This window comes from Kogia breviceps, chromosome 4 (assembly GCF_026419965.1).
Source record: "Kogia breviceps isolate mKogBre1 chromosome 4, mKogBre1 haplotype 1, whole genome shotgun sequence".
Classification (NCBI taxonomy): domain Eukaryota; kingdom Metazoa; phylum Chordata; class Mammalia; order Artiodactyla; family Physeteridae; genus Kogia; species Kogia breviceps.
Window position 1 is genome coordinate 111,923,597 of NC_081313.1, and position 14,128 is coordinate 111,937,724.

The 14,128-nt window shown below is 34.9% G+C and overlaps 1 protein-coding gene across 8 annotated transcripts in view; it reads right to left on the bottom strand.

Moving 5' to 3' along the window:
- CDKL3 (cyclin dependent kinase like 3) overlaps positions 1-14,128 on the bottom strand; it is a 126,731-nt gene that overhangs the window by 84,430 nt on the left and 28,173 nt on the right. For 3 of the 8 annotated variants that reach the window (XR_010840234.1, XM_067031646.1, XM_067031647.1), the window contains exons 5-11: positions 13,249-13,361; positions 11,062-11,201; positions 5,945-6,033; positions 3,942-4,095; positions 3,507-3,835; positions 2,300-2,390; positions 695-857 (exon numbers count right to left, since the gene is read on the bottom strand). Coding sequence is in view for 6 of the 8 variants with exons in the window: in XM_067031646.1 (XP_066887747.1) it covers positions 695-857; positions 2,300-2,390; positions 3,507-3,835; positions 3,942-4,095; positions 5,945-6,033; positions 11,062-11,201; positions 13,249-13,361 (1,079 nt within the window). In the remaining 2 variants the exon portion in view is untranslated. Of the gene's footprint in view, positions 1-694; positions 858-2,299; positions 2,391-3,506; positions 3,836-3,941; positions 4,096-5,944; positions 6,034-11,061; positions 11,202-13,248; positions 13,362-14,128 lie in introns of those variants that run through there. The other 5 variants (XM_067031645.1, XM_067031648.1, XR_010840235.1 and 2 more) reach the window with 4 other exon arrangements.

Consider the following 14,128-nt stretch of genomic DNA (forward strand, 5'->3'; position numbering starts at 1 on the left):
TTTATTATAAAGGAACTGAACAAATCATGAGTTGTAATGGTATTATGTGCCAAATATAAATGATTTGTTATATAATTTTACTAACAGTCTACCAGTCTGTCCTCTAAATAAAGAGGACATTTATTTATAAAATTCTGAGTATAACTGTTAAGTGGATCAGATAATTCCTCTTGAGCTATGCAAGTACTATTTTCTTGCTCTTATATTATCTTTTCACAAGGTGTCACTGTTCTTTAAAGAAACATAATAATAACACTGCAAAAAAATGAGTTTCATTTTATGAGCTCAGTACATGTTATAAATCTTAATCTACTAAATCCTTGGATGCCTGAAGCACACATATCATTCCTACTATTATATGGGCAAGTTATCATAGAGAAACAGAGGAAACTGATTTACCCTAGGTCATACACTAAACCAAAAACACCTTCCTCAAATGCTGTTCTAACTTTCCAACGAAACTGAGCTAATGAAAATTTTACTTTTTAAAGTTTTCTTAACCCCTTTTTAAAGTTATCTCCTTTAAGTCTTACCCATTATTTGACTATGGGACAAAATTTTTCATCAGCTGAAAATATTTTGCATATACTCATTTTTACCTAAATCACATTATAACATCTAAGTTATATTACCAAAAAAGGTCTTGTAAAAGATTAAGTCTGTAGATTTCCAAAGCTATGCAACAAATGTGTACCTTCCATTCCTTTCATCTCCTTTGACTGTATTGTGAAAGGCAATTCTGGCAAATGGAATTCTTTCCTGTTAGCCCTGGAAAAATTCAGCTTCCTTTTGTTTCCATTTGCCATTTGGTCACTTTGACCTGTTTGCTCATTAAACACACTCTTCTCCATTTGGCTCTAAAAAAAACAAGAGTTAATTTGAAGAAAGGTATGTAACTACTTATTGAATGACAAGCCTACAAATGCCAGCCATTTGGATGGTATAAGATAGGCATAAAAATAACTATCTTTGCAAGGTTACTTTAATAAGAAGTAGAAGAGAATACCATCAAACATATAAACAGATCAAATTCCAATAAAAGTTTTATAAAGTAAACTTTTTCTAGCATATTCAATATGCTGAGAATAGTCTTGATCACGAGAACCACAGTCTCAACTTTTAATTTTTGATCCTATTCATTGCATTTTGACTTTGGACAAATTGCTTCAGTTCATTTTATTAATAACTTATTTTTCTATTTACAAAAATGTGCTCTGGACACTGGGAAAACCCAAAGGAAAAAATTACTTGTGAACTCAGCATTCTGGAAAAACTTTTGTGTTACCTGTTTTTTGCTCACTTGACAACAGATGATAGAAACTTTCCTAGGTTAATGAACACTCTTCCACAGTGTAATGTGTAGTATCCCACCGTGTGGATGTACTTAACGTACTTAACGAGTCACTTGCTCTTGGATGGATTTGTGTTGTTTTCAATGTTTTATTATTATAAATAACACTGTGCTTCAATTTTTTTTTTTTTTTTTTTTTTGTGGTACGCGGGCCTCTCACTGTCGTGGCCTCTCCCGTTGCGGAGCACAGGCTCCGGACGCGCAGCCTCAGCGGCCATGGCTCACAAGCCCAGCCGCTCCGCGGCATGTGGGATCTTCCCGGACCGCGGCACGAACCCGTGACCCCTGCATCAGCAGGCGGACTCTCAACCACTGCGCCACCAGGGAAGCCCGCTTCAATTTTTAATTGAACTATTTTCCTATGTGAAAAATGAGGAAATGTACTACATTGATTATGTTTTCTTGTGAAAAGATGTATCTATTTGGTAATTGCTCTTAATCTAAAAAAGTAAGATATTAAAATCATTTCTTGGAAGTGAAAAATCAAAAACTCTTGTGACTTTCTTTTTAAAATATTCATTTATTTATTGGCTGCGCCAGGTCTTCATTGAGGCATGCGGGATCTTTTTTTTTTTTTTTTTTTTTTTTTCAGTTGCGGCATGCAGGATCTAGTTCCCTAGTCAGGGATCGAACACGGGGCTCTGCACTGGGAGTGTGGAGTCTTAACCACTGGACCACCAGGGAAGTCCAGTCTTGTGACTTTTAAGGGTGAAAATCTTAACTTCTTTTCCCAAGTCACACATTAAATACACAAATCAAGTTATAAGAAATTAAAACTGTGAAAGCACTAAGGAAATGATGACCTATTTTCACCTCAGGAAAAAAAATAAAAGGAAACTAAAAGCACGTTAAAAAAAATGTTAGAGTCCCAAACATAGAGAAAATGACAGAAGGTGGGGGGATAATGTTGAAAGAGGCCATATTTTAATGACGAGCTTCTTGCCTTACTTGAGTGGGACCTGTATCCTCATGCCTATTAGATATAACTTGTCCAATAGATTGTGAAGAAGTACATCTCTTTTTTGCTCTTTCAGTTAACCTATTATTTTAAAAAATGAGAAGTTATTAGAACTTTCCAGAAGTGCTTCTGTTTTAGCTTCAATAATGATGTTATACCATGGTAGTCTACTATTTGAACAATAAGTGCGAAAATGTAACTGTTAGTCCTTAAGTACCAATTGCTCTAAGTAAAGAGGTGAAAACAGTGCAGAGAACAACTCACTCATGGCTAACATCAGTGGTGACAACCATGTTGTGAGGTTACTCCAGATGGCCTACTTGGTCCCTTCTGTCTGTTCTGAACCTGGATCTCTTAACTACTGGGTTCATGAGCTTCCAAGCTGTCTGACCAAGGCTAGTTTGTAACTATGGTTATTGCAACCATGGTTTAGGAGTCACCTCAAGAACAACTGGATACCTGCTGTCTATATTCTGTTGTACAGACATATCCATTTGCCTCCTCTGCAGACCACTAGGCTTCACAACTTATAGCCCAAATCAGTCTGTTAGGATTGGCTTACGATAACTGAACTAAGCCTCCTTCCCCAACTAGAGCCATAGTAATTTCCCTAAATTTAGAATGGGCCCTGATGCCTTGCTAGGCAGATCCTTGTCATCCATTAAACTGCCCTTGATTAACCAGACTCATGGTACCAGTCTTTCAATCTGTATTAGTAGTTAAATCTAAAATTGGTCCAATATGCTGTTTTTCTCCCCAAATTTGACCTTGAAAAGCTACTTGACTACACACGATTATTTTCAACTATCTTTTCTCCACTTAGACAATTTGCTATGATACGAAAATAAAGCTTACTTTATTATTCAAAGGCACATCAATACCAAAACTGAGGTCACACTACATTTTTCTCTGCAAATGGGAAGTAATTTCTCTGAGGGACTTTTTTTTTTTTTAAATGAGGTTTTTCCAAACAGCATTAGTGAAAAACTAAACACCTAGATAGCCAAGAAAAGTTAATTTCTTCTGTAGCATTCATACAAAGTACTTAGTAATGGCCCATTATATGGTAATTTCAATATACCTTCAAATTCAGTTTATATATAGACACTACGGAGTTGATTCTTTGAAATACCATTATATAAAAACACTGTATTACTTAGGTCCATTACCTTCTGTTTCTTTTCTGTTAAAACTCACCTTGAATTGTAGTGGGAGAGATTTGAATTAGGATTTGAAGCCATCAAATTCCTGCTAGTTAGATTGATGGGTGGCATCACCATACTACTTCCAGCATGTGGATCGTCTTTCATGCCCATAGAGTTAGTACCGGGATTGACAGGGTTTGGTGGTTCACTGATTACAGGTTTTATATATTGAGACATAGTATGAGCAATTTCAACTGCATCCTGTTGACAATATCCACCTTCACACTCTATCTTTTTTGGTTCTAAGATATCTCCTTTTCCTCCTTTAACTTTAATAACTCTGACTTTGATCTCTTTGGGCTTTTTCTCTTTTTCCATTTCCTAGAATAGATACATCCAAAGTCTGAGTCAGGAGAACAGTTATTTTTATCATTAGAGTATTAACTATAAAATAGTTATACTGGCTAAAAAGAAGACCAATTTTTACCTTTCCCAAAACTGAAGTACTTAGCAGTGTATTGGTATAAATTGTTTTTCTATCATCTTTCATAAATTCATTTTCTTTAGAATTCTCTTTTGGCTTTATGAATGAATTGACTTTTGCTTCTTGTAGCAATTTAGCTCTCAGTTCTGGTATGAATCTGATAAAACAAGCAATATCAAATACTTTTATTTACGTTGATAGAGTATTTTATCTTTAAAAGACTTTCTAATCAATTAATTTGCATTTGAGCTACAGCATAAATAAGTTATCAGTAATGCATGCCAAGAGATGGCACAATATTTACCTAATACAAATTGTTTCCTGGTAAAGATACATCTTTCTAAAATTTTTCCATGGTAATCTACTATTAATAAAACTTTTACAAGATAGACTTATATGAATTAGATTCCTTTTGTGATACAAAGTTTACTTAGTAAAAGCATTGTTTTTAATTTTGATAAATATACTATTATTTTCAAGGAAGACTCAGGCCACTTTGTCCCTTTTATGGTTCTTCAAAGTAACAGGACTCAAAAGATGAACTAGTTTCTAAAATCTTACTCTAGAGAAATATTTTCAGAACAAAACGTAATAGAATACATCAATACTGAAGGAAGATTGTTTTGGTTTTAGTTAGGCTTTTTAAAAGTTATTTATTTTTTAATAGGAAATCCATTCACATGGCTCAAAACTCGAAAGGTTACACCGAAAAGTCGCCTTCCCACCCGTCTCCCGGAGTTGCACAGTTTCCCTCCTTGAAGCAGCTACTGCCATCAGTTTAGGACTGAATGGATTCTACCATGAATGAATTCTTCCCTAGAATTATAGTAAAGGGTAGTGTGAAGAGATGAAGAAAATAACCAGTATCATTAGTTTGGCTGAATAAGAAAATGCACATTTCTGTTAAAACTTCCTTGCATTGCAGAAGGTCCATGAAAAAAAGAGGCCTCTTATCCAAGTAAAAGGTCTTCCCCCAAACATTTTCTGAGGCTTCTATTATTGGAACTCAAGAACTTTCACCCCATAATAGTAAAATCCTAATATCTAAATACCCAAGAGAAATCAAATTAGTCTATGTAGAATTGATAGGAAGCAATTTTTAATTCAATAACTGACACTTCTTATCAATGGCACTTTTAATATATCTTCTCATTTTTTTAGATTAAAATTCCTGAAATGCCTGAAGTTCTAGTTTCTCTCAAAGATTCCCTTTTCTTTGCCTTTTTCTATTTTGGTCTATCTTCAGTGGAGGTCCCGGTCTTTTCTATGACTGATCTTAACTCCATCACATTTTAAATTAATATTCATGTTTGTGACCTCATATCCAAAGGCAAACTGAATGATTTTGCAATTAATAAGAAACTTTTCCTGTTTCTTTCAAAGCCCAAATAGAAAATGGTGTGTTTTTTTAAAAAGCATGACTGACTTATGAATCTACATTGTCATTATATATTTTAGATACAATGTGAGACAGAGACACGCTTTAAGAGGCATGGTCTCTGTCTTCAAGGAACTTCCAGTTTGGTGGGGAGAATAAAACAACAGGAACTGCAACAGAGAATAAGTAAAGCAAAGAAAAAAAATCATCTGGGAAATGAATGCTAATTGTAATATATAGATCAGAGATGCTATCAGAGAGGAAAAACTGGACTATTCTGAGTCAGAGGTCTAAATGGAAACACAGCTACAAAGTATTGATTGTTTATTTATTTAATGTTATCTCTGGCGTATAATGAGAATTGAAAATGCATGTGAAGAGCTTAGCACACTGCCTAGGACATAGTAACTGTAATGTAATGAATGTTATGTACACTTTCTTTTATTATTAGAATTTTCATCATGACACCTGTAAGTCTACCATATACTTAGTCAATACAGAAACTCAGTAAGTTTTTGATAAATTGAATTCTTCTGTTGTGTAACATTAACTTACATAGCAATTGTCATGCTAGTAAAACATCCTAATATAAAACACGAAAAAGTCCACACTCACTCAAAATGCTTACTTTTCAATAAATCCATCTCTAGTAAAATACTCATGACGCAAAAGATCAGTAGATGATATCCTCTCAGCAGGATCAATTTGTAAACAAGCCTAGAAAATGAAAAAAGATTCTATGTTAAACAAACTCTTAACAGGGCTCCTAAAGGTAAATGTTAAATTTATTTCACAAATGTAGGTGTAATTAATTACCCAGAGCTAAAAGAGTTCTTGAAAAGATGGAATTAGACCCCAGGAATTTCTGACAGTGAGTTCTGACCACTTATTTCCCTAAGAAATTTGTACTTGTAAGGCATTATTACAGGTTAAATGTCCTGTGATTCTAGCCAAAACAGAAATCAGTCTATTTCTGCTGGAATTAGCAGGAATTAATTAGCTCATTTTTATCCTCTTATCAGCCCTGTAATGTGGAAAGTTCATGGATTATCATTTTCATTTTACAGAACTAGAAGCATGATTAGTGATTTGCCAAACTAGAATTTTAATTCATATTGTCTGATTACCAATCCAGTGCTCTTTCTATGGCATAAAACAGTTTCACAAATATGCAAGCCCCCAAATCTTTCAATAACCCATTATCAGAACAGCTTTTTTCTGTTTCCCTAACTTGGGAGGACTTCAGCCGAACAGAGAACCAAAAAACCCCCACAAAACAAAAAGAGACAATGGAAGTAAGAGTTTTGGATAAGGGGCTTCCCTGGTTGCGCAGTAGTTAACAGTCTGCCTGCCAATGCAGGGGATGCAAGTTTGAGCCCTGGTCCAGGAAGATCCCACATGCTGCGGAGAAGCTGAGCCCACATGCCACAGCTACTGAAGTCCATGCACCTAGACCCTGTGCTCCGCAGCAGGAGAGGCGACCACGGTGAGAGGCCCGCACCCCGCAGCAAGGAGAGGCCCCCACTCGCTGCAACTAGAGAGGGCCCGCACACAGAAACGAAGACCCAATGCAGCCAAAAATAAATAAAATAAATAAATTTTTAAAAATTATTTTTAAAAAGAGTTTTGGATAATAAGATGCACATAATGAATCTATATATAATATAATTATAAATAGAACACATTTCTTTAATCAAAATATTAAAGAATTTGAATAAAAGTTATTTGCCTTATAATATTCATTCTTCCTCTAAAAGAAGGCAAAACATCCTAATAATAGTTAACTTTTATTTATGCTTACTATGTGCCATACAACACTCTATCTAGCCTTTTCCTATTACTTGATCCCAACAACAATCCTTCAAGGTGGGTAGTATTACTATCCTCCTTGTACAGATGAGAAGACTAAGGCCCAGAGAGGACAAGTAATTTGTCTAAGATCTCATAAGTAGAAAAGATAGTTAAAGTCCAGAATATCCAAAGTAACTGCATACAATATTACACTTTTATTTCAAAAGGTTTATGTCTAAATTGATTCATAGAAAAAGTTGTAGAGAGCTGCTATACAACAATGTGAATATAGTTAACAACACTGTACTGTACATTTTAAAATTTGGTAAGAGCATAGATTATATGTTATGTGTTTTTTACCACAATTTTTAAAAAGTTGACTCACAAAGTAAAACTGAGTCCATTATCATCTTTATGATGTGGGAATATTAAGATCCTTAAGACTGCAACTAGCTAAAAATATGTGCTTATTTTAGAACATAATAGTTATCCAACAACAAAACTTAGGAAGAAAAATACTAAAAAGTCATAGCCTATTAGAAGCAGATAAATATTCTTTCTGTGAATTATATAATTCACAAAATTTAAATACTTGCCCTAGTTTGGAAAATGTAAAATACCATACTTTGAGAAACAGACTGGCAGTTCCCCCGAAAATAAAAATACACATCTACACAAAGACTTATAAGTGAATGTTGATAGCAATTTTATTTGTAAAAGCCAAAAAGAGGAAACAACCCAAAACAGGAGAATAGATAAAAAATTGTGATATATCCATACTACTCAGCAATAAAAAGGAACAAACTACTGATACACACAAAAACTTGAACTGAATCTCTAGACTACAATGCTGAGTTAAAGAAGCCTGACATAAAAGAGTATATACTGTTTGATTCCATTTGTAGACTATTCTAGAAAACGTAAACTATAGTGACAAAGTAAATAAGTGGTTATCTGGGGACAGGAATGAAGGGAAAGATGGATTACAAAAGGACCTAAGGACATTTTGGGGAGTGATGGAAATGTTAGGTATCTTGGTTATAGTGGTGGTTTCACAGGTGTATACATTATCAAAACTCATCAAATTATACACCTGAAGTACATATGGTTTACTGTACAGAAATTATACCACAATAAAATTGTTTTTAAAATTTAAATCTAGGAAAAAAATACATGCTCTACACCAGGTATTAAGATGTATTTTAGGGAATTCCCTGGTGGTCCAGTGGTTAGGACTAGGCACCTTCACTGCTGGGGGGCCTGGGTTCAATCTCTGGTCTGGGAACTAAGATTCCACAAGCCGTGTGAAAAACAAAAAGATGTATTTTAAAGTTACAGTAATCAATCAAAACTGTATCTGTACTAGAATAAAGAGAGAAATCAACAAAATAGAAACAGACCCAAGCATGTATAAGCATTTTGTCTATGATAAATGTGGCATTCCAAATCACCAGATTATTCAAGTTGAAAAAAAGTAGTTACAACATATACAACAAAAGACTAATACGTTTATTTTGCAAATCAATATAAAAAGATACTTGAAATGACAAATAGATTAAGGATTCTTAAAATAAGAAATACAAATGACCAATTAATATTAGTAAAACTTTATATAACTTTCCTGTAACGACCTAAGTGCAATTTTAAGAAAGGTACTTTATTTCTAGTTTATTAAGTTGGCAAATATTTTTAAAATTATAATATTCTGGGACTTCCTTGGTGGTGCAGTGGTTAAGAATCCGCCTGCCAATGCAGGGGACATAGATTCGAGCCCTGGTCCAGGAAGATCCCACATGCTGCGGAGCAACTAAGCCCGAGAACCACAACTACTGAGCCCATGTACCACAACTACTGAAGCCCACACGCCTAGAGCCTGTGCTCCGCAACAAGAGAAGCCACCGCAATGAGAAGCCCATGCACAACAATGAAGAGTAGCCCCACTTGCCACAACTAGAGAAAAGCCTGCACACAGCAACGAAGACCCAATAGTGTCAAAAATAAATAAATAGGGCTTCCCTGGTGGCGCAGTGGTTGAGAATCCGCCTGCCGATGCAGGGGACGCGGGTTCGTGCCCCGGTCCGGGAAGATCCCACATGCCGCGGAGCGGCTGGGCCCGTGAGCCATGGCCGCTGAGCCTGCGCGTCCGGAGCCTGTGCTCCGCAACGGGAGAGGCCACAACAGTGAGAGGCCCGCGTACCACAAAAAAAAAAATAAAAAAAAAAAAAAAATAAATAAATAAATAAATAAATAAATAAAATTTTAAAATAAAAGAATTATAATATTCAATGTTAGATTGAGAATGGAGATTTATATCCAATGCTACTTGAGTATAAATTAATGAAACCCTTCTGGAGAAAAAAATAGCAAAATATATCAAAAGTCCAAAAAAGTGTAAATCCTTTGGTCCACTAGTCACACTTCTAGGAATTTATCCCAAGAAAACAATACAAGTTCATAAAGACATATAAAAGATGTTCACTGTAGCAACTTTACCAATAGTGAGAGAAAAAACCTGAAAACAAATGTCCAAATTGCAAGATCAGTTAAATAAACTATAGTACAGTCATATAATGAAACACTATGTAAGCCCTAAAATTATGATGTAGCTCCATATTTACTGACATGGTAGGTAGTATGCTTAAAATACACTGCTAAGTGAAAATAAACAGGTTACATAGCAGTGTGTAAAGTATGATACCTTCTAAAAAGCATAAACTTCTATGCATGTAGCTGGTTGGGAAAAGCCCAGAAGTATATAAACCAAAATGTTAATAGTAATTTTTCCTGGACTGTGGGGTTGGGAAAATCTTAACTTCTCCTCTCTGTTTATCAAGTGTTCCAATTTTTTTTATGATCATTATGTATTCTTTGTATGATCAAAACTATGACATGAAAAAAGAAACAAGTGAAAATGTAGTAAACAAGTCTTATCCTTTAATAAACTCTAGTTCTTTCCAAGTACCAAAGAAACAACCTTCTTCCTTTGATAACAGTCTTTAGATGTTACATGTCATATGTTTAGTTTTATCTAAATAACAGCAACAACAGTTAACATTAACAACATTTGTTCACAGCTTATTCAAGGCTCTGTGCTGAGAATATTTCTACCATTACCTCATTTAATCCTCCAGCTCCAGAAAATAAATATTGTTAATGTTGTTTTATAGCCCAGTAAACTGAGGCACAGAGATTGACTTGCTCAAGTTTACAGAGCTAATTAGTGACAGAGCTGTTTTAAACAAAGTTCATGTGAATCCAGAGCTCCTTCTTATAAACACCACACTATACTTGCTTTGAAACTTAGGTAACCACTTTTTTTAAGGGCTGTACATTGGAAACAAGATACCTTAGTTGACCCTGGGAAAAGAAATTGGCTGGAAAGAGAAAATAAATAGAAGCAAGTAACTCTCTCACATTTTGAATTTTGTACTAAGTATACTGGTATATTTATTATGTAGTTCAAAATAAAATTTAAATTTTAAACTAACTTAAAAGTGCTATATAATGTTTTTGCTTCCTCTGATTCAACCTGAATTTTGGTACTGGTGTATCCTCAAACAACATTAAAACTGCAGCTGCGAACGCCTTGTGCATACCTTAGAATACCACTGTACAAGGAACAAATCCCTTGGGCAGATTGCTAGGAAGACTGGCTGTTTAGAGGTGTTGATAAACATGGTAAGTCCTTAAAATTTTCCAGTTTATCCCTAATTATCAATAAAATTGGGATAAACAAAAAATAATAGACAGGATTACCCCAGGGGCCTTTCATTTCTAACAGTCTGTGACTTTTAATTTCTCTGAACTTAAGACATAAAGACAGAGGAATATAGTAACTTTTAACAGATAACATTACTTCATGAATCCTTTTGGAATTTCATTAAAGTAATATCCTAAAACTGTATTATAATTTATGCAAATTTCCCAGTATAAGTCCTTAATCTCTTAACATACATGAACAATATCTGCCAACAATCCATTTAGCTTTGGGTATTTTTTTCTTGCATTTTTGGGGTGCTGAACTTGAGGAAGGACCACCCCAGCAAAAATGGGATTCTTGGAAAAGATATTCTGCAAGTGAGGTGTCAAACTGCCTGAAAAGAGAAAAAATATATACATAAGAAAACCGGGAAATTAGTCAATCAAATTTCCCGGTTTAGTCAATCAAATTAGTCATTCAAAATAATAAATTGTTATGTAGTCTGCATTAAATTACTAAAAAGGGAGAAAAACAGTTAAGTTCTAGTTTTTTAAAGTTGAACATGGAACTATCTGAATACAGCATAAAAAAGTGTGAGTTTCCCCAGTAATCTATTGATAGTACATAGGCAGTAGAAAATATAAAACCACATGTGCATATTCTTTTCCCAAAATACAAGACATATAATGCCATTAGAAAAGGCACATTCAAACTTTTACATATTTCTATAAGGGTATATAAATGGTTTAACCAGCAAGTGTTCATCAGCAAAGCCTTACTCAAAACAGCTAAAATACTAAAATTATATAGAAATAGGAATCCTGCAAAGAAGAAACAAGGCTATAGAGTAGTAGTAGAATGGAAAGAACTATAAATAGGAGTGGAGAGAGCTAAGTTCTAGCACTAGTTTTCTGCTATAACTAATTCTGTGACCTCGGGCAAATCTTCCTTTTTTGTGCCTTGGTTTCCTCATTTGTAAAATAACAAACTTGATCCCACCATCTCTAGAGGTCCTTCTAACATTAATCTCATAACTAGAACTTTAAAGATGACAGAAAAAAGTATGATGCTTTAAGGCTCTGAACTGTATCTTTAATCAATATTTACCCAGATTCACGGTTTTTATAGTTGTTCACAGTACCTTTCTCATGATCCTGTAATTACATGTTTATGTATAGCTTCCTCACCACAAAAAAGGCTCCTCAAGCTCCTCATTCAGAGGTATATATATATATAAAATCCTTGAAACTCCATGAGCAATGCTAGCCGTGAAAATGTTTTGGTAGTCAAAGCAGATCAGTTCTCTGCTTATCTACTGTGGTTTAAGTTTTCTCAGTAAATAATTGGTTTTCTATTTCCAAGCACTTTTATTTATTTATTATAAATTTATTTATTTATTTCAGCTGTGTTGGGTCTTCATTGCTGAACATGGGCTTTCTCTAGTTGTGGCGAGTGGGGGCTACACTTTGTTGTGGTGCACGGGCTTCTCATTGCAGTGGCTTCTCTTGTTGTGGAGCACGGGCCCTAGGTGTGCGGGCTTCAGTAGTTGTGGCGCTGGGGGTCAGCAGTTGTGGCTCGTGGGCTCCAGAGTGCGGGCTCAGTAGTTGTGGTGCATGGGCTTAGTTGCTCCACAGCATGTGGGATCATCCCAGATGAGGGCTCGAACCCGTGTCCCCTGCATTGGCAGGCAGATTCTTAACCACTGTGCCAACAGGGAAGTCCTCCAAGCACTTTTAAAAAGCATCAAAATCAACTCTATTGCTTAAAAGTCCTCTTTGAAAGATGCAAATATTTGTAGAAGCCAAAATTTTAAAACAACTTTCAGACACATTGAAGTAGATTCCTATTTTTATTATCAACCATCAAAACATGGCATAGCTATCTGCATCCTGGCAAAGAAAAATATTATTTGCAAAAACAGAGGAGAGGGACTTCCCTGGTGGTTCAGTGGTTAAGAATCCGCATGCCAATGCAGGGGACACTGGTTCGATCCCTGGTTCAGGAAGATCCCACACACCATGGAGCAACTAAGCCAGTGTACCACAACTACTGAGCCTGTGCTCTAGAGCCCATGTGCCACAACTACTGAAGCCCATGAGTCTAGAGCCCATGCTCCACAACTAGAGAAGCCACTGCAATGAGAAGCTTGAGCACCGCCATGAAGAGCAGCCCCCACTCGCCACAACTAGAGAAAGCCTGCGTGCAGCAACAAAGACCCAATGCAGCCATAAATAAATAAATAAATAAATTTATATTAAGAAAAAAAAACGGAGGAGAATTTTATACCTTTTTTATCAGCCCAAAGCATCCATCTACTCCCATCTATCAAAAAAATACACTTCCCTGTTCTTATAAAGAAAACACTAAATTTGAAAATCAAGTAGAATTAATCTGGAAACATTTATTTGAGGCATTTAACAGTATATTTCAGTAATACCTACCTACTTTTAAAACAATTTTATGAAGTAAATCCAAATCAGAGCTGCTAGGAAGATAGGGATTTCCAGTGGCCATCTCAATGATCATACAGCCCAAAGCCCAGATATCCACAGGTCTGAAACAGACAAGAATAAATCACTTTTCATGGAAAAATATATAAAGCATCTTTTCTGAAAAATCTTTTTTTTTTTTTTTGGCTGCACTGTGGGGCCTGTGGGATCTTAGTTCCCCAGCCAGGGATCAAACCCATGCCCCCTGCAGTGAAGTGCAGAGTCCTAACCACTGGATCACCAGGGAATTCCCTAAAAAAGAACTTTTAAAATAAAGCTAAGGCTAAAGAAAACAGAATGGTTAAGTGGTATCATTTATCAATTTTTACTATAATATCATATAGCAACTTTAGGATATATATTAAATAGTATCATGTTTTATTAGTAACTTAAATAGTTTATATTTAAATCGCATGAGAAGCCATGTAGCAGTCCAAAATAATTAATGATAATTCTAAAATTGTTTCAAATACTTATATAAGAACATTATGATAAATGGTTTATGATATAGAATAGCTGAATACTAAAATCATCTTGTACTTAGAAAGTAAAAATTAAAAATCTTAAATATTTTACCACTTACTTTCATTTATTTATCTTAATGTATTGTGAGTCATCCATAATTCAAGCTTTTTTTCCCCACATAATCAGTTTTTTAAATAGATAAAAAGATGCCCAAACTTACATTCAGAAGAAATTATAAATAAACACTATAATGAGATCTATTTTTCACTGATCCAACTGACAGAAATTATAAAATTTGATAACTGCTATGTTGGTGAGGCTATGGAAAATGAATACTCACATGTACTGCTCTGGGAGTATAAATTTA